This window comes from Miniopterus natalensis, chromosome 1, assembly GCF_054644295.1.
Source record: "Miniopterus natalensis isolate mMinNat1 chromosome 1, mMinNat1.hap1, whole genome shotgun sequence".
NCBI classification, from domain to species: Eukaryota; Metazoa; Chordata; class Mammalia; order Chiroptera; family Miniopteridae; genus Miniopterus; species Miniopterus natalensis.
The window spans coordinates 31,351,436-31,372,711 of record NC_142081.1 but is presented as its reverse complement, the minus strand read 5'-3'; the positions used below and the strand labels follow the sequence as shown (position 1 = coordinate 31,372,711).

The 21,276-nt window shown below is 44.5% G+C and overlaps 1 protein-coding gene across 4 annotated transcripts in view; it reads left to right on the top strand.

The window, feature by feature from the left end:
• DAAM1 (dishevelled associated activator of morphogenesis 1) overlaps window positions 1-21,276 on the top strand; it is a 152,833-nt gene that overhangs the window by 94,994 nt on the left and 36,563 nt on the right. For all 4 annotated transcript variants that reach the window (XM_087820135.1, XM_087820142.1, XM_087820147.1 and 1 more), the window contains exons 4-15: window positions 5,166-5,237; window positions 10,518-10,612; window positions 12,822-13,155; window positions 13,766-13,876; window positions 13,998-14,101; window positions 14,381-14,447; window positions 14,678-14,795; window positions 15,214-15,352; window positions 15,644-15,702; window positions 18,804-18,991; window positions 19,493-19,792; window positions 20,097-20,204. In XM_087820135.1, the coding sequence (XP_087676261.1) occupies window positions 5,166-5,237; window positions 10,518-10,612; window positions 12,822-13,155; window positions 13,766-13,876; window positions 13,998-14,101; window positions 14,381-14,447; window positions 14,678-14,795; window positions 15,214-15,352; window positions 15,644-15,702; window positions 18,804-18,991; window positions 19,493-19,792; window positions 20,097-20,204 (1,695 nt within the window). The remainder of the gene's footprint in view (window positions 1-5,165; window positions 5,238-10,517; window positions 10,613-12,821; window positions 13,156-13,765; window positions 13,877-13,997; window positions 14,102-14,380; window positions 14,448-14,677; window positions 14,796-15,213; window positions 15,353-15,643; window positions 15,703-18,803; window positions 18,992-19,492; window positions 19,793-20,096; window positions 20,205-21,276) is intronic.

The following is a 21,276-nucleotide window of genomic DNA, read 5'->3' as shown; positions in this document are numbered from 1 at the left end:
CCTCAAAAAGAGGAAGTAGCATGGAAAATAGCTGGTGATCAAGTGAGAATTTTGATGTACTCCCATCCTCTCTAGAGCCAAGCTCTGCCTAGCACGAACTGTGCCCTGTGGGCCGGATCGGGCCAGTCACCTGTTTTCATAAGCGCAGTATTATTGAAATGCAGCACTGCTCATTTGTTTAAGTGCTGTCTGTGGCTGCCTTTTGCACTGTGCAGTGGCAGGGTCGAGTAGTTGCAACAGACTGTGTGGTCTGCAAAGCCTAAAATATTTATTACCTGGCCCTTTCCAGAAATAGTTCTCCAACCGCTGGTCTCTAGGCTGTTCCTCCGCACTTCATTGTGGCTGTCTTTTGAGGAGATGCTGGTTACACTGTTACTGAGGCAGAGGGGAAAGTTAGCAGAAGTGATTAGCAAGGGCTTCCACAAAATGTTTTTCCATCTTCCATCATACCTGCTCTTCGTTTCCTGTTCCTTCGATGCAGTTTCACCCACATTGACTCCTGTTTCCTATCACTCACTTGAGTATAATAGATGCCACACATATCATGTAGACATGCCTAAGAGAATAAAGCCTTCCTGCCTCTTTCTGACTAGAATTCTCTAAAAATTCTAGGTAAGAATGAATTTATTTATTAGTATATGGGGGTGGGCCCATGGAATCCAGAATAGTAATGACAAATTAATGCAATGTGTTGACCATTTTGAACGTTACCAAGGGATAGAATTTCTTGATGCTAGAAATGATCACAGTTAACATGTTTTCTAATAGTATTTTCTTGACAAATGGAACAGGTTTTTATTATTATTTAGTTGCCTTTATTCTGTACTGCAGATTCTCAGAATGAAATTTACTTCATACTATCATATCAAAATAATACCTTTCTGCTGTTGAAATTTATTTGGTTAAACCTTAAAATGTCCCTACTATTTGGGGCTGATAGTACTCTTATACACTGCTGGAGGCTTGTTACCAATCCAGGCAGGGAACCTCATCAGAATATAACAGAGCACATGGAGACTTATAGTTTTAGCTGGCCAAGTGCTTGTTGCTTCAGTCTGTGATTTGTGGTCTTGTGAACAACCCCAGAGCATGTCCTTTACCATCAACTGACCTTCGCATAGCCTATTTTGGGCCTTACGAAGAGCATCTTACACTGAAGAAAAACTCTACCAGTTCTTACATGTTATTACTTGGGAAATGATCCTATTAAAAGTTTGTCCTGTGTTAATTTCAAAAGCTGTTATTTTTAAAAACTTAATTTTTAAACTGTACTCTGAGTCCCACTTATATTACTGAAAGACTTCAGCTGCTACCAAGAGACTGTTTGCCACACAAATATGTAAGTGGAAATTTAGAAAATTTTAGCATGCTTTGGGTGCATAAATCTTAGCTCAAATCATAGTTTCTTTCTCTGCACAGACAGTTGCTATTAGGGTTATAGTGTGTTGTAGAAATAGAAAATCCAATGAGAGGAAGACAGTTAGAGAAATGTTTTTAAATATTTGCTGTGGGGAGTAGAGGGGTGCCCCAGGGGTGGAGAACAGACACCTCAAATGTTGCAGGGTCCTGACTCAATGCACATTACACAGGACATCAGAAAAAGCAAAGCACTCGTCCCAACAGAACATATAATGCTTTAGAACTTCTGTTTTAATTGTGAAAATAGTGCATGTATTTGGCAAAATACAAGTTTGGATTGTACAAAAGTTTATAAGTAAAAGACCTATTGCTGTGGAGAGGTGGCCATTGTTAAATTTTATTGTATATATTTCCAGAAATGTTTTGTATAAAGTATACATATTTTTTCTACAGGTAGGAAATAATATTCTGAAGCACTTTTACCTCAATATATTTGGTTGTTTTAAATATCATTACATAGCTCTACTTCATTCTTTATTACTGCTACAAGGTAATTTATTCAACCTTCCCCCTGTCAGTTTGTTAGCTTTATTATTTGCTAATCCAAACAGCACTACAGTGAGAAAAAAAGTCTTTGTAATATAATATATATCTGTGCAAGGCTAAATATGTAATTGTGGGCTAAATTCCTGAAAGCAGACTTACATGATCAAAGGGTGTGTTTTAAATTTGAACAATTACTGTCAAAAATTTACCTCCAAACCGGTTGCTCCAATTTTTCAGCCCTAGTAACAAGGATTTAGAGTGGCCACAGTTAGAGATTCTGGAACAGTTTCATTGTCATCCTAGCTGACCTTCATTTAGCATGTTTTCTGTGTTTTGTTGTTCCCAGTGCTTTTTTTACTTGTGTTAACTTTTTAAATCCTCGCAATGACCCTATGAGGTAGGCACCCATTTTACAGATAAGGAAACTGAAACTAGGTCACACAGAGAGGTTACTTATCTTGCCTGCCTGTCAGTCACCCAAGGTAGTGAGTGACTGAGGATTCAAATGCATGTCGTTGGTGGTGACAGAAGTGGCCATGTTTGAGTTTCTTATAGTGAAGTGGTTTAGAGAGGCCAGCTTTGCACTTAATGTGTACTGCTTGTGATTAATCTGAGGTCTCATCTTAGAGAGAAGTTGCTCTGATTCTTTCCTACTGACTCTGAGATTTAAGCAAGGTGACCTTTGGCAACTCGCCTGTATCCTCTCTTTGCCTCTCGTTTCCTCTTTAGTAAAATGAGTATAATAACACCACCTACCTCAAGGGGCAGGTTAAATGAAGAGCACAGTTCTTAGAAAAGTGTTTGACACATAAGCTATATGTGTGTTGGGTTTTGCTGTTGCTTCCATTATAACTTCCTTTATACAATGTGTACAATCTTGTATATTTTCCATTTGTTTCTCTAGAACAAATAAATAGACTTGAGACAGCTCAAAGAATAATAACTGTTAGAGGTGGAGAAACAAGGACCCAAGTGCCTTCCGGGGATATTGTACACATTGCGCTCCATCAGGAGTTTCTTTCACGGACTTCCTAGGAGGGTGCCCGCCTGGGCATGTCTCAGTGTGCAGTGCTCCTCAGGGGACTCCCAGGGAACCACTGCATTCAGTTCCTTCTGTTCTGTGCCTCTGGAACTGAGGCTCTGGCAGCCACGCAGAGTAGGTAGTTCATTGATGTGAGTTTCAGCTACTGAAGCCACATCTGCAGAAGGACCAGGATCGCGCAGGGAAACTGGAGATGGGTTAATAGAGTGAAGAACTCTGAGAATCGCCCCCCAGGAATATAGTGATAATACTTGGTACATTTACAAGAAGTTTTCACATATGTGAGCTCACTTGATTTTCTCAGCGTTGAGGCATGTGAAATAAAAATACGTCTTCCTCTTATTTTGACTACCGTATCTAAGTCTCCTCTTAATTTGTTTACATTATTAAAGCATTTTCAAAGTGTAGCGATTTCTCTCTATATATTAACCTTCAGTTTCTAAAGTGATTTCTGTTCCATAGCCATGACTATTAAGCTGTATTACAACAGACAGGTTCTCCTGGGACCCCAAACATGGGGTGTGATTTTGTTGTAGTTTTGGAAATTTGCCCTAGTTTGGGGGAATAAGAGATCTGGCACCTTCTATTTCATTTTATAGGTTCAAATACCATTGGATACCATTGTGGGTTTTGGCTTGTTGAAAACATTGGTAACAGTGGGGTTTTGCTAACTTTGCTCCCTTTTAAGAGGAGAGAAGGGCTCAGCCTTTACACTACCATTTAGCTAGTTTATTAACACATTAAATAATATTCAAGGCCTCTTCTAAAAACTCATCAGATTTCCTAAGCTTTTTAAAACCATGGAAGTGTAATCCAGCCCAACTTCAAAGCTGCTGCTGAAGCCTTTTTCCCCATCATCTGGCTTGTTCAGTCTCCAAATAAAATTCATGCAACTGCCCAAGTTCAGATATCAGTTACTGCCAGCTTCTAAGGCACTGTAACCAATAGTTACTTTGCCCCCTTTTTGTGACTACTTAAAGAATAGTTTTGAAATTACGTCTCTTTTATCTTACCCAAGTAGACCTGACTAGAAAGATTGTTTACAGAAAGTGGGGTTTTGTGTTTTGTTTTTAAGGGAAAGTATAGGACTGAAATTAAAAGCCCCACCTTGAAACTCTGTTCTGAGGATTGGGATTCCAGCACCAATAAATAGATAGTAACTCCTTTCATTGTCTGATAGCAGTTAGGAGGACCTGGTCTAGTATCTTCTGCAAGGGGGTCACTTGTACTAAGCTGCTCTCTGAATGTGAAGCTAGAGAATAGCTGAATTTTCTTCTTCGAGTCTGTTTGCTCACAATTGACTTGCAGCATATAGGTTTGCAAACATGCACCGAGATCCCCAACCACAATGCCATCTTCTGACCCACTTGATGCTCCAGTGGGGCTGCCTGATTCACTTATTTATTTATTTTGAAGGTGTGGGCTCAGTCTGGCACAGACCTCCCATCCATGGAATCCCTGGGGGCCCTGGTGCTGGCTTCAGGTCACTCTGGTTTGTAAGACAAGACTGGCTGGAGCCGTTTAGGAATAAGTTCCCAAATCCCTTGGATGTCGGTTCTCTTCAGCTCAGACGCATTGCATTTTCTGTCCAAACTCACAATCCGTCATGGCCTGAGGGCTGGGCCTGGGACTAAAGTGTGTTCATTTATTACCTTCCGTTCAGTGTCAGGCTTTATTCTCTGCACTCATCTGAAGCAGCACCTAGTTTTGGTCACATTAAATGAAACCCTCCTTCAGAATTTTTACTGTCTGCTCTGGAGTCTGAATAAACTAACTGAAAAAGTCTAGTTAACAGCTAGCTAAATCCTGTGGTCATTTTTTAAGACAACTTTTCCTCTCTTGTGGATTTCATACAGACGAATAGTCCAGCACTACTGTCCTCAGTGTGACACAGGACTTAGGGGTCCTTTGTCCTTGCAGCAAACACAGTGCCCTGCCCAATGTTATCGTGCCCCTGAAGAAAAACAACTTCGCACTATGTGTGGCTAAGTTCCCACTGAAATGACTTCAGCACTCCCTGGAAATTGAATCAGGGAGACCACCCTAGTCAGGTAGACAGCCTGGTGATTGAAAGCCAACATTTACAAATATTTTCTATTTAAGTGCCTTCTGATGGTTTGTGTGGGCCATTGTCTAGATGCTCTGGGAAGTCAGATGTGCTTATGGCCCTTGGGTGTAGACTTCTGGTGGTTTATCACCTTTCTGTTTTTCTCTTCAGGATCAAGAAGAAAACAAGGGAGCCACAAGTTGGCCTGAATTCTACATCGATCAGCTCAATTCCATGGCTGCTGTAGGTATACTTTCTGTTCTCTGACACACGGTTTAAAATGCAAGTCCAGTACAAAGCATACAGTTACACAACAAATTCGCTTGAGTAAGAACTACCAAATGTCATTACCTTTCCAAACTCCATTCCAAATGCTCAATCTTGGGGGAAGGGGATGGCGGTGAGGGATTCGGGGGAAGAGTGGTACTTGGCAAAATGATTTTTTCCAATATGTTTTAAATAAAATCAGCACACCTTCAAATATAAGTGAGTTTAATGTTATAAGAGGAAATGTAATCTTAAATCTGGCTTTTGTTCAACTTAAACTTGCAACCGTTCTTAACAGTTATTTGGAGTTTAGTTCCGGCAGCACTGTTCTAAAAGTTAATACCATTTAAAATAGTGCAGTGACGGTCTTCATTGCTCTCCTCCTGTTCTCTTACTGAGAATTTGATTAGTTCCTCGGCTCTTGAGTTTACTGGGCCCCAAGGTACTCTTGCTCATATAAATAACAAAAAAAGAGTCCATGGTATGAGCGGTGTTATGAAAAGGCGTAATAGTAATAACAATACCGAGATGTCCTTGGGAAATCTTTGGTACCTGTATCTTTGGTTCAGTAATTGCTTAAAACGCCTTCTCAGTGTCTGAATACGCATTCTGGTCACATGGGTGCCTCTGCGATGTCGGCGTCCTGAGCAGCTTGCGGGACACGTGTTGATCCCAGCTGCAGATGCCACGGGAAACAGTTCATCAGCCTCTGAGCCTAAATCCTCTCTGGGTAACGGCAGGAGGTTGTCCCCAGTAGAACGGCCTTTGCCTCAGAGGACACTCACGTTTAAGAGTCGCCCTGTTAGATTCAGCGTTGAGCTTATGCTGTCTCCCGTAATTCTTTCCTCAACCTCTTTCTCGCCTTTCCCAGCGTCCTTACTGAGAATTCGTTTCTTATCACTTAAAGCAAACATTTTGCTGCTGCTGCAAAAGTTAAAAACTGACCAGAATATGTGAATCATTCACACTTTTGCTAAACTTTCGGAGGCCTGGGCTTTTAGTAACTTCCTCTTTTCCAGGTCTCCCTTTGAAGGGGCTGCCTCTGCCGCCCCGCAGTAAATAACAGACAGCCTGGTGAACGCCAGCAGGGCTGTGTAAATCAGAGAGGCTGTGCCCCACGCCTTCCTAGGCTAAGCGCACAGCAGAAAGCAGCAGAAGATAACCACCAAACCCTGACACGAGGCAGCCCACGCAGTGGCAGCGATGAGAAAAGGGCCACTTCAGCGTTGGTATGAATATAGTAGCCGAATGTGAGGCTGTGATGACCACCAGGGACTTTCTGTGCTTCCGCTTAAACCATGATAATTTAGAGCCACTTACATTTCCTGCATGTAAAGGTTATTTTCTGAATTCCTGTTCGTTGCTGTTAGGGAAAAAGCTGCTGGGCCGGCTGTCTCTTTCTAATGAAGGCAGCGTTGTTGGGGGCCGGGCAAGGGCAGCCGCCTCTCTGTTAATGGCTTCACTTCTGTAAGTGGGGGAGCACTAAGCACTGCGGATTCTTCTTTCTGCATATTTTGGGGCAGTTAGGTTAATTTGTCCTTTCGTGACTTTGTCCACGCCTGGCCCGGAGTCGACCTGGCTCCTTTCCTGCTGAGGGTCCACAGTGTGCCAGCGTGTGGAACTCCTTCGGGAGCCTCCTTTCTCCTTCGTCCAGTTCCTTGGACAGCCCTTGGCTACATTCACGAGTTGTGGACATTTCAGTTGCGTTTGCTTTCTAGTCCAGAGCCCTTTCCAAGAGAACCTCAAGGCTATTAAATTATCGGTCACTCTGCTGTTATGTGTTGAACACCCAACAAAGCTCCCTAATGCTCCTTTAAGGACCCAGACAGCGTCTTTCCAGGGTGAAAGGTAAAGGCACGAACGGTTCAGGAACTAACGAGGCCTGGAGCTCCTGCGTGCGGAAAGGAGGAAGGAGGCCTGATGAGCCAGAGCTCGCTGAAGGATCTGGTTTTCTCCCCGCACTTGTTCCACCGCCTCCTCCCATAGCTCTGGCTAGTCTCTCTGATAACTGTATTAGAGAAACTCTGCAACACACAGCAGAAATCCTGAGGCATTGTCCCTGGGGACTGGAAGGCACAGGGTTTGTTCAGATCCTTTCATGGCCTGGCAGCGAGACTGGCTCTTGGCATAGGACATTGTTGAAGGGGCGTTTACCGTTGTCACCATCCTTTGTCTTCAGTGTCAGTCACGACTACTGCTGTTGAGTGTGCATCTTGTGACAAGCACTTTACATGTTTTAAAGGCTTACAAGCAACCTATGCTGTAAGTGCTATTTATAGATAAGGAGTCCAAGTGTCAGAGAAAGGTTACCTTGCCCAAGGTCATCTAATGAAGAGGTGATGGAGCTGGAATTTAAACCTATCAGCCTGAGCTCAAAGACCCCTTTCCAATTTGCCTCTCGCTAACTTGGGTTAAAAACCTGTAAAAGAAGCCTGGTAATCCCACCCCACCCCCAACTTTTCTGAGGTGGGGCAGGCATCTGTTTTCTTTAATGGCTTGAGAGTGATAAACAGCCCGGGTCAAGGACTGCAGCACTTACTAGTTTGTGGAACAAGTTCAGTTCCTTACGTAAGCCTCCTAACAAGAGTGCTTTGTTCTTTAGAGGACCCCTGAATGATCTGCTAAAGAGTGAAAAACAGAATAGTGAAAGTGCAGCCCAACAGGTTGTAGGAGGACCAGGGCTTTCCTCTGCGATTTCTCCGTGCCCTCTCAGGGTGGAAGGATGTGAGATGGGATTCAGTATGCCCAGCCTGCTGGCTTACTGATTTCACACCAGTGCAATGTCTCAGGCCGGAGCTTGCTTCTAGACTCCCAGCCTGGAAGGACTTCCGTGCCTCGTCTCTGCCTTTCTCTTAGACCTGCATGTTCAGTGTATACTGACTATAGCAGCTTTGACCAGAAGGTCCTCTGCCAGGCTACTCTTGCCTTCTGCCCACTTCCCATGTGAGCTGGGATTTATTCGGTGCACAGAGGGTGCACGGAGCCTGTCCTGCATGTGCCCACGTGTGTACTGGGTGTTTGGTGGAGCAGCCATCTTCAGAAATGTAGGCATGTCCCCCTTTTCTGTAAAAAGCTGCAAATAAGCCTTCTTCCTAAATGTGAAGCTTGAACACTTGAGACTGTCTATAAGTTACTTCATTTTGAAAAGTCACATTAGAATATTAGATTAGATTCATCTAAATATCCTCAGCTTTCCAAATACAACAAACAATCTTAGATTTAAATCTCGTATCATGTTCAAAAAAGAGCACGTTGTCTTTTGTTTTGAGAGGAAAGTAATGGTCCTTATATTGGGAAGGGAAATTCCAGTTTAATTTTCTTGACTTTTCATAAATCTCCCAACTCTGCTAGGGAGATTTTATTCAATGTAGTCTACTTTTATACAGGCGTCCCACCCTCTTCAAGGTTGTTAAGATAAATATGTGCATCTTCTCTCAGTATTAGTGAGCTGTAATAAAAAATGCGAGTCTTTAATTTGGGGATCGTTTTGTGTGATTAAGCTTAGGAACAAAGAATGATATTCATAAAAGGCTTGATTCTAAGCTGCAGATTCAAAGGGGTTGCTTAGGAGTCTAGAGTTCAGCTGTCCCACAGGAGATTAAACGTACTTGGCTGGATTTGTGCTCAGTTTTCCAGGGGATGGGTCGCACAGAGCTGTGAAGGAATTCACTGACTATTTCTGCACACAGCTTCTTCCCTGGCCATCCTCTGGTGACAGCTGTCCAGGCGCATCACCAGCAGGAGGACAGCATTAGCAGAAACAATAGCAGTTTAAAAAACAAGACTTGACTGGTTTTTATTTCAGTTGCCATAAATGATACTGATACATTGTTTGCTTTGGGCTTGACCCTCCAAATTGTGAAGTCAAAGTTAGGCTGTAATTAACATCTAGTTACTTAATGCTGATATTGTTAACTTGAAAAAAATTAAGTCCCCCCTTGATGATTTGTGGTCCTGAAAGAAAGGGAGAGACTGGATCATTGGGACACCTTGGATACGAGCCAAACTTTTTTTCTTCAATACCCCAATCTGTTCCCCCACCATGCATTTTATCAGTATTGGTAACAGATAAAAAGACTGAGACTAGACAAGCCCATGTTCAGAGTAGGATGAAGGCAAGGGACCAGTGGTTCCATGGGTAGAGGCACCTGGGGCCAGAAGACTTGGGAGACTTTTTGTATAACTAAGTGATCATGGGGTGAAAGGAACGGAAAATACTTTTTAATAGATCTGAGCTTTACTAGCATTCGTGCCTTAATAATACCAACTGAGATCTGCTTCCTTAGAGTCTCGTTCTTCAGAGTGAGGCCCACAGACCTGCAGTGTCTGCATTACACGGGAACTAGTCAGAAATGCAGCACCTCAGGCTTCACCCCAGACCCACCAAGTCAGAACCTGCATTTCAACAAGACTCCACGTGGTTCATATACACGCCAGAGTTTGAGAAGCAGTGCTCTAGCAGATCCCTGGGTAGGCAGAGTGTACGCACACACGCGCGCGCGTACACACACACACACACACACGCAGAGTGTAGGCACACGCGCGCGCGTACACACACACACACGCAGAGTGTAGGCACACGCGCGCGCGTACACACACACACACACGCAGAGTGTAGACACACACACACACACACACACACACACACACACACACACACACCCCACTCCCCCCATGTCCTGATTCCCAAATGATGTTGAGTCATTCCTAAAACAAGCATTTCCTCTGAAGGAACTGTCCATCTTAGTATCAAGTCCAATTTAATTCTTCCTTTTGAAAAATAATGTGGTGGAACAAAGCATGTAAAAGACTAACTTTGCGTCTGAGGGATGGGAGAGGTGGGGTGGGAGGACCGCCGCCCACGTCAGTGTGGTGCCGTGATAATGTCACCAACTTTAATTGCCCGGATGTTGTCATTAACTACAGGTCCACTCTTCTTTCTATCAAATATAAATAGTAATATCTCCATCAGAGTGTGGTTATGGGATAGTTATACAAACATTTGGACAACTTAATCTCTACTAAGATTTCTAAACATTTCCCTAAAGCTTTATTTACAATTTGAAAGAACTAACTTTTAGTAGAGATACATTTGTGGAATTCTTGGTGCGTTTTGGCTTGCCGTAAATCTTAGCTACAGATTTATTATTCATTCATATTAAAAGTGATAGTAGCATGTAATCTGTGGGTTCGTCTTGCTTGTACTGTAATTAAAATACAGAATGGGATGAGGTAACTTCTGTTTTCCTCGAGTAGAGAAAGTCCCTGCTGGCGCTGGAGAGGGAGGAGGAGGAAGAGAGGAGTAAGACCATAGAGAGCTTGAAGACGGCGCTGAGGACCAAGCCCATGAGGTGACGTCTCCTGGTGCTGCGGCTGCCCCCTGCCCTCCCCTCCCCCCTCCTCTCCCCCCTCCCCTCCTTCCCTCTCCCCCTCCCCTCCTCCCCACTCCCCCTCCCCTCCTCTCCCCCCTCCCCTCCCTCCCCTTCCTTCTTCCCTCCCTCCTCCCCTCCCCTTCTCTCTTCTTCCCCCTCCCCTCCCCCCTCCCCTCCCCTCCCTCTCCTCTCCTCTCCTCCCCTCTCCTCTCCTCCCCTCCCCTCTCCCTTCCCTTCCCCTCCTCTCCTCTTTCTCTTCTCCTTTTCTGCTCTCGGCTGTCCCTTCCTCCTCTCTTCTTTTTACTTTTTTTCCTGCAATAGCCAAACTTTTGAGGAAGTCGTAAATTAAAAGCATGCACTTGAACCATGGATGAAATACTTTAATCACTGAACGTTCAATAAATTGATCTTCTTCGACTAAAGGTATGCAAGCAGCCATTAAAATGGCTAAAATATAAAAAAAGACAAAGACTAACAAGTGTTTGTGTGAAGGTGGAGAAATCGCCGCCCTCGTTAGCTGCCAGCGTGAATGAAAAGTGGCGCGGCCACGTTGGAAAACAGTTGGGCAGTTTCTCTGAGTGTTAAGCATTGTGTTGCCACGTGACCCAACGGTTCTACTCGATGGATAGCCAAGGAGAATGAAAAAGCATCCTCCAAAAAAACATGTAGGCAGATGCTCACATCAGCATTATTTATTATAGCAAAAAAGTAGAAACGACCCAAATTCTATCAACTGATGAATAGATAAGTAAAATATGACATATCCATGCAATGGGTTATTCAGCCATAAAAAAGAATGGAGTTCTGATACACCCGACAGTGTGGATGGGCCTTGAAAATATTTGCACATAGTGGAAGAAGCCAGGCACAAAGGACCGTGTGTTGTATGATTCCATTTATAGGAAATATCCAGAAAAGGCCAGTCCACAGAGACAGAAGGAATAGTGGTTGCCTGGGTTTGGGGGATGATTACATTGATAAAGTGCTCTGAAATCACATCGTGGCAACGGTTGCACAACTCTGTGAATATATTAAAAATCACAAAATTGTACATTTGAAAGTGTGAATTTTATGGCATTTGAGTTTTATCTCAGAAACACTTAATAAAAAGAGGATGGGTAATCGCTTCCACTGTGTGCCTCCCGCACCCCCATTCTCCGTTAGTGCCTCCGAGGTTTGCTGGGGTGTTGGGCTCACCGGTGCACCTCATTAGCACCAGTGCTGTGAACGAGGCCAACTGGTTTAACCAGCTTGGCTATATCTGGGTCGTGTTTGGGTGAAAAGGCTGGAAAATAAAAATTTACTTCCTTTATTTGACTATAAAATGCTAAGAAAAGACCTACTGGTTCATCAAAATCTTAGGTAGTTGTGTGACAGAGGTTTTCTAGCCTATCCTAACCAGCTCAGTGTTTCCCTCTGGGTGTGTTCTGCATTCTCAGATGTCAGTGGGGGTCCAAGACTCAATAAGTTTGGAAATTTCTGGGGTAGTCAGATAAACAGGTTATGTTACTTCTGAACTTTTCAGAGGCTTAACATGCAGATGTACATTGTGAATTATTCCTGTTCATTGACTTTACAGTAAATAAGTACCATAAATATCAATAAAATTAATATTGCTTTTATTGATAAAGTCCTACTTTTATTTATTTTATATACTTGGATTCCATGTAGCATGCCATACAAAACAAGGGTTTTGCAGCAAAACCTTAGGGATACAGATTATCATTTGTTTAATAAGCAAATACCCTGGGTTTAAGGGTTCTCTTTGACTTTCACTGATATGAGGCCTGCCCGAGTCAGTGGTCAGCACGTGAAAGTGCAAGGGGGCTGGGTGCTACAAGAACCCAGGTCGGCAGGTGGCTTAACCTAAGGCAGATATTCTGAGTGCTTTCTTGTTCCTGATGTTCTGTGGTTATATGATCTGTTAATTGGTTCTTTGTGTCAGTTGAGATCTGTTTACCTCAAATGGAGATTTTTTTTTCACACTCCTGGTTAGACCTGACCATTGGGTCTGTGCTGAGGAAGAGGCCAGAATTAAGAAGACTTCATCAGTGTAAGCCTTTTGGTACCTTAGGAACTGCATCTTCTTCCTTTCTCCTGCTCCCCACCCACTGAACTTTTCTGTTAAGGGCCATTGCAAGATTCCAAAGAGATGTAAGTCTAATACATTTCAACCTCCTCCCAACAGGTTTGTGACCAGATTCATCGACTTGGATGGCCTGTCATGTATTCTCAACTTTCTAAAGACCATGGACTACGAGACCTCAGAGTCTCGCATACATACCTCTCTAATCGGATGTATAAAAGCGCTAATGAACAACTCTCAAGGTCGGGCTCATGTCCTGGCTCATTCTGAGAGTATTAATGTAATTGCTCAGAGTCTGAGCACAGAGAACATTAAAACGAAGGTGGCTGTGCTGGAAATCTTGGGCGCCGTGTGCCTGGTTCCCGGGGGCCACAAGAAGGTTCTGCAGGCCATGCTGCACTACCAGAAGTATGCCAGCGAAAGAACCCGCTTTCAGGTGGGTGTGCTCCCCTCCACCTCTGCACTCACCCCTCTCACAGGCCCTTTCCCGGCACAGGGGGAACATGACTTGAGATTTCCCTTGGTGGTGGTTACTCATACCATGACATCGAGCATTTCTTTCCCCTTAGGTTTTAGGACCAAAGAGTAGAGTATCCTTTCTGTAGCTGATCAGTCTGGGATTTTGGATTTACCGAACTTAAAAATGTGGCCCTGCTTCCTACACACTATAGAGCGAGCACACATCTTTTGAATCCACTAAATGAGGTGTTCCCTGAAAATTTTACAGGTTGTCACTCTTGATTTAGGATCAGTATAAACAGTGAGATTATGTTACCATATTTATACTCACATATAAACAGCAAGCAGAGTTAATGGAGCACAGTCTTTTGTACTTTGTATACACATACATATGAATGTATATGATATTAAGAATTTTGAAAGAATTTTCAGGCCTAACCTTTAAAAAGTGGCTTTCTATGAATCAGTGTAATTCTGACTAAGCACAAAATTTTTAAAATTAACTTCTGAATATAGAAAAATTAACAAAATGAGTGGAAGGTTAGTAATGATTCAGTCTTTTGTTTTTATATTTGTATCCTTGGCAGACGTTAATTAATGACTTGGATAAAAGCACAGGGCGGTATCGGGATGAAGTGAGCCTCAAGACTGCCATCATGTCCTTCATCAATGCGGTGCTGAGCCAGGGCGCGGGCGTGGTAAGAACCTTCTGCACCACAGTGTAAAACATCCATTATTAAAGAATATTTTTTTGAAAAGATTACTGCATATGCGGTCTAAAAAGCATAAATATGTGTTTTATCACCCTTTCACTTTCAGGAGAGTTTGGACTTTAGACTTCATCTTCGCTATGAGTTTTTGATGTTAGGAATTCAGCCTGTCATCGATAAACTAAGGGAACACGAAAATTCCACGTTAGACAGGTAAGCCAGGCTGCGACCCGCAGTGCACGCTCTCCCTGGGGTGCAGGCCGCTCCGTGAGCTGTCTGCAGCCCTTGTGTCACACGGTCCTCACACCAGAGCGTTTATTAGGCTAACGGGGTCCCTTGTTAAGACTTTCTTGAGGAAAGAAGCAGCACGCAGTGTGGAGAAGTTGGTGTGGATTTTAGCGTTAGCCCTGAATCCATTCTCTAGACCTGATTCCCATGTGCCTGTTTGTGGGGCGTTCTACTTTCAGTTGCTTCTCTTTAATTGTCTTTCAGGCATTTAGACTTCTTTGAAATGCTCCGCAATGAAGATGAACTAGAATTTGCCAAAAGATTTGAACTGGTACGTCTGCTTACAGTTACTGTGGCTTGGCCCATCAGCTCGCAGCGCTTCCCATCGTGGTGCGTGTCGTAGTCGACACGGAGCAGGGTGAGCTCAGAGCAGCCTCAGAGCTCTGTTTGGCTCCCTGAGCGGCGGGATGAGCTGCAGTTTGCCTGGGGTTTGCTTACCTTGCCTTGTGGGAATTGAGGAACTTGGCTGTTTGACTTAGATTTCCTCTGTGTGTGAAACAGGTTCACATAGACACAAAAAGTGCAACGCAGATGTTTGAGCTCACCAGGAAGAGGCTGACCCACAGTGAAGCATATCCTCACTTCATGTCCATCCTGCACCACTGCCTCCAGATGCCTTGTGAGTGTTTGTGACAGTTATCTTTCAGTGCTTCGCCATCGTCCGAAGGGCTGTGTCTTCCCGACAGTGCTGATTAGGTTGGGTGCACACTGGGGACTCAGACCTTGGTTTTGTGACAGCCCAGTGTGTCTCCACACAGCCTGTGGGGTGTCGTGAAGTTCTCAAAATGAAATTAATTGTAACTTACTTCGATTTTAAAAATAAATGTATGCCTTACAGCAAAGGGGTAGAAAGTTCCTCTCAATCAAATAAATGGTCATCGCAGATCTGAATTCCAGAAACTTTGGGAAGCGTAGGTCCAGACATAAACATCTCTCTGGTTCTGTGGCTGGGCCTTCGGGTGACCACTGTTGAGAAAAAGATTCATTCTAGTTGAAAAATAACCTGAAGTATTTTCCACCACTATTTTCTTTTTTAGACAAGAGAAGTGGTAACACCGTTCAGTACTGGCTGCTACTAGATAGAATTATACAGCAAATAGTTATCCAGAATGACAAAGGACAGGACCCGGACTCCACGCCTTTGGAAAACTTTAATATTAAGAACGTTGTACGGATGTAAGTTTCTTCTTATTTTACTGTCTGTAAGATAATAGTGACAGTTAAGTAAGACACTTATTTTAATCCTACTTTAAAATAGCAGCTGGGAGAACTGAAATGTTTTAGAGGTCAAATATGAATTCTTTTTTATAGGCATGTATTATATCTAAGTCTCAGCTGGATTGAGATGGGTTTCAGGCATGCTGAAGGTTTTTTCTGCAGTAGACTATTTTTGTAGCTAGAGAGCATGTATTTAGCAGTGGGCCTTTTATGTTTTTTGTAATGAATGCTACTTTAACTATTACACAGGTTGGTTAATGAAAATGAAGTTAAGCAGTGGAAAGAACAAGCAGAAAAAATGAGAAAAGGTAAGTGATGAGACCCTGGCAAGAAAAGAGACCATGTTATCGGTTACCGGGCAACTAACTATCCTTTCTGTATATTTCAGAAATTTACATTGATACATCTTACTGACTTTAGTGCCTAGCCTTTCTTTTTCATGTCTTACGGGTATTTTGTACTTTTTTTTCTTGAATTAAGCTATTTTAGTTGTCATGCTAATTCCCAAATTGTATCCTTTTATTATAACCATATACATTTTTTGGTAAATTTGAAATATTTGCTGTTCAGTATTTGTTAATTCAAATTTTCTTCACTACGGTTCCCAACCCATCCCCCACTGCATAGCTGGTCCTTAAAGCACACTGGGCTTTAAGAAATGCACTAAGGAGCACCAGGGATTACCCCGAATTTGAAAAGAGAAACAGAGGGCACTTGATTTCTGCAGCCCGATTCTCCACATGACCTTAATTTGGTACCAGTTGTAAAAAGAGAAATCATGCAGCGGATCACTAACCATTGTAGATACATGTTATGAAACATTAGCAGGCCAGCTATTACTGCGTATTTGGATATGTCTTTGATATCAACACTGAGTATTGAATGACAGGAGGGTCATTTGTGCCCATCACTGTGCAGCCGCTCACAGAATGGATATAACTTTCTCCCCTCCTTTAACATATTAGCAAATAAAAGTCGGCCCCGTGAGAAAGCAGTCATACTCCCAGCCGCTGTCAATTGGCTTCCTGTTCCTTGTCCGAGTTACTCGGTGACAGCCCCTGAAATACAAGGGCACTCACCCCTGTCATTAGTGTTGGAAAGAAGATCCAAGAGATGCTGAAGCATTTCCTTCCCTCTTGTCACATCTGTGCTTTTCCACTGAGCAGAAGGACAGGGCCACCACTGACACAGGAAAATACCAAATGTGAAGCACTGTGACATTCCAAGTTCCTCATATGAATTCAGATTGCTCTCAAAAAAATAAAGGTTGCACATTAGTTTTTAATAAATAAATTCTAGGAACTCATATAGAAAAAAAACAATAGAACACTGACTAAAAGTTAGGGCCAAGAGAAATGATACCAAAGAGAACATGGCCACTGAGTGGTATTTTAAGGATACACCCTCAGGGCGGGGACTCAGGTGTGCGAGTTGAGGAGAGAACTCAGGCATGAGCTTTGGAGTCCTTCAGTCGCTCATTCGGTGGATGCTCATCGCGTGCCTGTGTGTGTCAGGCATTGTGCTGGGCTCTGGCTCCGAGCCTCAGCTCTGCCCCTGATCGTGTGGGTCCTGTTCTCTTCTCCTCCAGTCTCCTTCTCTGAAAAATGAAGGTTAAACCTAAATCAAAGCGTTGTTGTGGAGACTGAAGGACAGAAGGAATATGAGGACGGTAGCATAGTGTCTGGCACGTGCTAGTTGCGCAATAAATGATAGAACTTTTGTAGGATTTCAGTGGCTGTGGTGGTACAAGAGAAGATGGCCACAGTCAGTAGGAGGAACAGGATCTTTTAAAGTGAGGTCAAAGACAGGTGAAAGGAGACATAGTAGATAAAATTAATTATTTTCTGGGAGCTTCAAGTAGCAAAGTTGTATTAAAGAGGGCACTGCTGATGAATCAGAGGGTGGAGGCTGTGAGGAGACGGGAAGTTCTGTGGCCCTGAAAGGTGGAGAGTATCTGGGGAGAATTCTCTTTCGTGCAGCACACCCAGCGAGTGCTGAATAAAAGCTTAGCAAATGGATGATAAATGGGTGCCGTTCGTGGAGAGAATCCTGTAGGCTGGCGCTTCCCAAGCCTGGCATTACCTCAGAATCACCTCAGGAGCATTTGAAAACCACAGATCCCCACGCCTGCCCCAGCCTACAGAAAAGACTTCCTGGGATGGGCCTGGGGGTCCTGAGATGTTGCTCTCACAGGCGGTTCTGAGGCAAGGCCACATTTGTCAGAGGCTAATGACTGGTGATGGAGAGTCAGGTCTTCACAGCTGTCAGAGAGGAATAAAACGGAGTAGAAGGGAAATAGGAGACAGTGAGGGGGTTTTCAGATGTGTCTGACTGCAGGAAATGGTAGAAGTGGTAGGCGTGAGTTAGCAGTTCCTTCACTCCAAGCCTGGTCAGTCCAAGGGTTTGGGTGTCTTGAACCCTTCTCTGCACACTCTGATTTTGGAGGACCGTAAGAGACAGAGGAAGCAAAATTTTAAATGTGTTATCAAATTCAGACATAGACACCAGCTCTGCATAGCTCTGCCCCAGCAGGTTATATCTCTAGTGGGTTTACTGATATAAAAAGAATAGGAACTGGGGCCACGTATTTGAAATGAAGATCTGCAGCCTAAACTTCACTAGTCTTCTTTCCCAAAGCTCATCCCTCCTGTTAGTGCTGGAGTCGGCAGGCGTGTTGGCCGTGTAAGTCAGCACCAGTGCTCAGCTACAGCAGGACTGGGGACGCAGTAAACTACACATGAGAGTTAGTGTCTTCCTCCCCTTAGAGCGGTGAGCCTCGTGTTCGGCCAGTACTACTGCCCTAAAGATATTCAGTGCTGAGAGGACAAGGTTTGCTTTCACAAATTTTAAGAATTGTTTGCCAGAAGCATAAAATTCTCGTCCAAGGAGCCTTCTGAGAGCAAGGGGAGAAATGACTGCCTCAGGACTAACGCTGGTCCAGCAGCAGCGTTTCCTCACACGCAAGGTCCTCCCTCCCAGCCCCTCTGCTAGTCGGACACAAGCCAGGAAACCTAGCCAAGGAGCCCGGGCCTCTCTCCTTCTCATCTCCAGTTGGTGGAAAGAGGTCCTTTTAATACTCATTTTCCCTAGTGTGGGTGCAAGGCTGTTTCTACGACAGGAGCCTGATGAAGCACCAGACTCCTCCACACCATTCTCCTCCACAGGAGCTGGGACTCTAGGGCCTCTTTTCCCATCTTTTACAAAATGTTGTAGTTAATGGAGTTGTTCATCTGAAGCCCCCTCCAAGGATGAGCACCACTGAGCCCATGAGTCGCTCCCCTTGATGGAGAAGTGGAATAATATTTACCTAATAAAGAGCTTCCCGATCCTCAGTCAGTTTTCTTTCTGGAGGAAACGCTTCGGCTTTGAAGAGTCCCTTGTTTTCATGTCTGATTGTTTTCCTGTGCAGAGCACAATGAGCTACAACAGAAATTGGAAAAGAAAGAGAGAGAATGTGACGCCAAGACCCAAGAGAAGGAGGAGATGATGCAGACCTTAAATAAAATGAAAGAAAAACTTGAAAAGGAGACCACTGAGCATAAGCAAGTCAAGCAGCAGGTGGCGGATCTCACGGCCCAGCTCCACGAGCTCAGCAGGGTGAGGCCCGGGGCAGCGGCTCCCGCCCTCCCTCGTCCTGCCCCTCAGCCCTGAGCAGACAGCTCCTGGCTGGGGAGGAAAGCCTGAGCCATCTCCTGACTTATCGCCTGCTTGTGAGACTGGCTCCCTCTGCTATAGCATTGGCTGGGCAGCAGAGGCGGTTTGGGGGGTGTTTGTAAATACAGATCCTCTAACAGGAGCAAGGGAAATCACATCAGCCTTGTAAAATGAAAACTGATTTCATGAAAACCAAATTGGACAATAGTTCGAGACGTGAGAGACATGTGAACACTGTACAGGCACCAGAGTGCCAGGTACAAAGGGCCGGCCCGGTGGAGTCCACCAAGGCCTGGAAGGTCCATTTGATTTACTGCCTCTTGACACCCACATTCCCAGAGGGGTGGATATCTCTGTAATTTTAGGCAGTGTCAGACTCTCAAAATCATCCAGTGAATCTACCTCTTCCATTGATCTTCTCTTTTCCTATTTTTGTCATTGCAGAGGGCCGTCTGTGCTTCAGTCCCAGGTGGACCCTCGCCTGGGGCCCCAGGGGGCCCCTTTCCTTCCTCTGTGCCAGGGTCCCTCCTTCCTCCCCCACCGCCCCCACCTCTACCGGGAGGATTGCTCCCTCCACCACCTCCTCCTCTTCCTCCTGGTGGTCCTCCTCCTCCCCCAGGGCCTCCTCCCTTGGGGGGAATCATGCCACCTCCTGGTGCTCCGCTGGGTCTGGCACTAAAGAAGAAAAACATTCCTCAGCCCACCAATGCCCTGAAATCCTTCAACTGGTCCAAGCTGCCTGAGGTAAGCCCATTGTTCCACTCCCTCTCTAATGGGTGGCATTAGCAGCTCACGGTGCTATCCCAGAAGGGGATGCAGCCCTGGCTGTTAAGTGATTTCATTTTCTAGTATGGACTCGGGTTCTCACCAGCTCATATATTTAAGTGATAAAGCTTCTGAAATAAATGACATGTTGTTGGAAGCCAGCTCACTTCGAGCATCTGGTAGGATGAAAAATTGGGGACAGCAGCATTTTAAAATATAACCACGTCTGTTCTTTTTTGTGTATAACTATAAACCCTAGTGCTTATTAACTTAATGTTTGCAGAACAAGCTGGAAGGAACAGTTTGGACTGAAATTGATGATACAAAGGTCTTCAAAATTCTAGATCTTGAAGACCTGGAACGAACTTTCTCTGCCTACCAAAGACAGCAGGTAAGAGCACGTGCTCTCCAGATGCCACAGAAGGAAAAAACATGTCCTTGTACATGATCCCTGGGCCACCTGCCATAACCACGACATGATAGGCATCTTAGTTCTAGGCTGCTTGGCCTACCCTGCATGTTCCTGCAGAGCAGCATGGTGTATGTGTCCACACGTGTGTGCCTGTCAGAGTGTGTGTGTGAACATGTCAAAGGGAGCTTCACACCCTGGTGTGTGTCCAATACCTTGTCTCCACTGGTGGAAGTTCTATACATTATTATCACTGTGCTTAGTCAAAATAGTGTTTATTTCTGAAGCCATTTTAGTTTACCTGACTGAAAAATATATATATCTCAAATGGTTTTCAGAAGTGGACTGCTTTTTTCAAATAGATGGAACCTTTAGACATACGGGGGTTGGTAAATGATTATAATTTGGCAGCTAGCTAGAGCCTAGAGAGAAGTTTTTACTGTGTCATGAACACGCTCGACTCAGAAGTGGGACTGGGAGGCTGAGCAAGCGTTCAGATGACTGTGGTACAACTAGGACCAGGGAAGCTGCTGAAAGTGAGCAGAGCTTTGGTGAGAGCGTGTGATCCAGGGCTTGCGTACGTGGCCAAGCAGCCTGTCTGACGTCTTCAGCCCTGGTCACATCTGCTTGGTACCTCTCACTCCTTGAGAGGGCATCTTAGTAGAGCCTCCTAAGGGTGGACCAGAAGAGGTCACAGCAAGGCAGCTGGGTTCAGAGGTTCAGAAGAACAAGGAAAAGGGGAGCGGGGTCCCAAACAGTCGGTCAGGGACCTGGGAGGGACACACGGATCCGCGCATCTGCACAGGGGCTTCCCTTGGGCTTTGCTGGGAGTTACTCCCGAATGACTCATGCCCAGAGTGGGGCATCCTCAGACGGGCAGCACACTTCCTAGTCTGTCTGCTCAGGTGTGGCCCGGTTCCTAAGAAACAGTCTCCAAACACAGCTGCTGAGCTCCGAGGGCAATGTCTGAGGCTGGGGAGAAGCACAAGCCGAGGGGTTTTATTTTCAAAATGACCTTTGTTACCTCTGCAGTTGAAAATAAAAAGTGGTATGT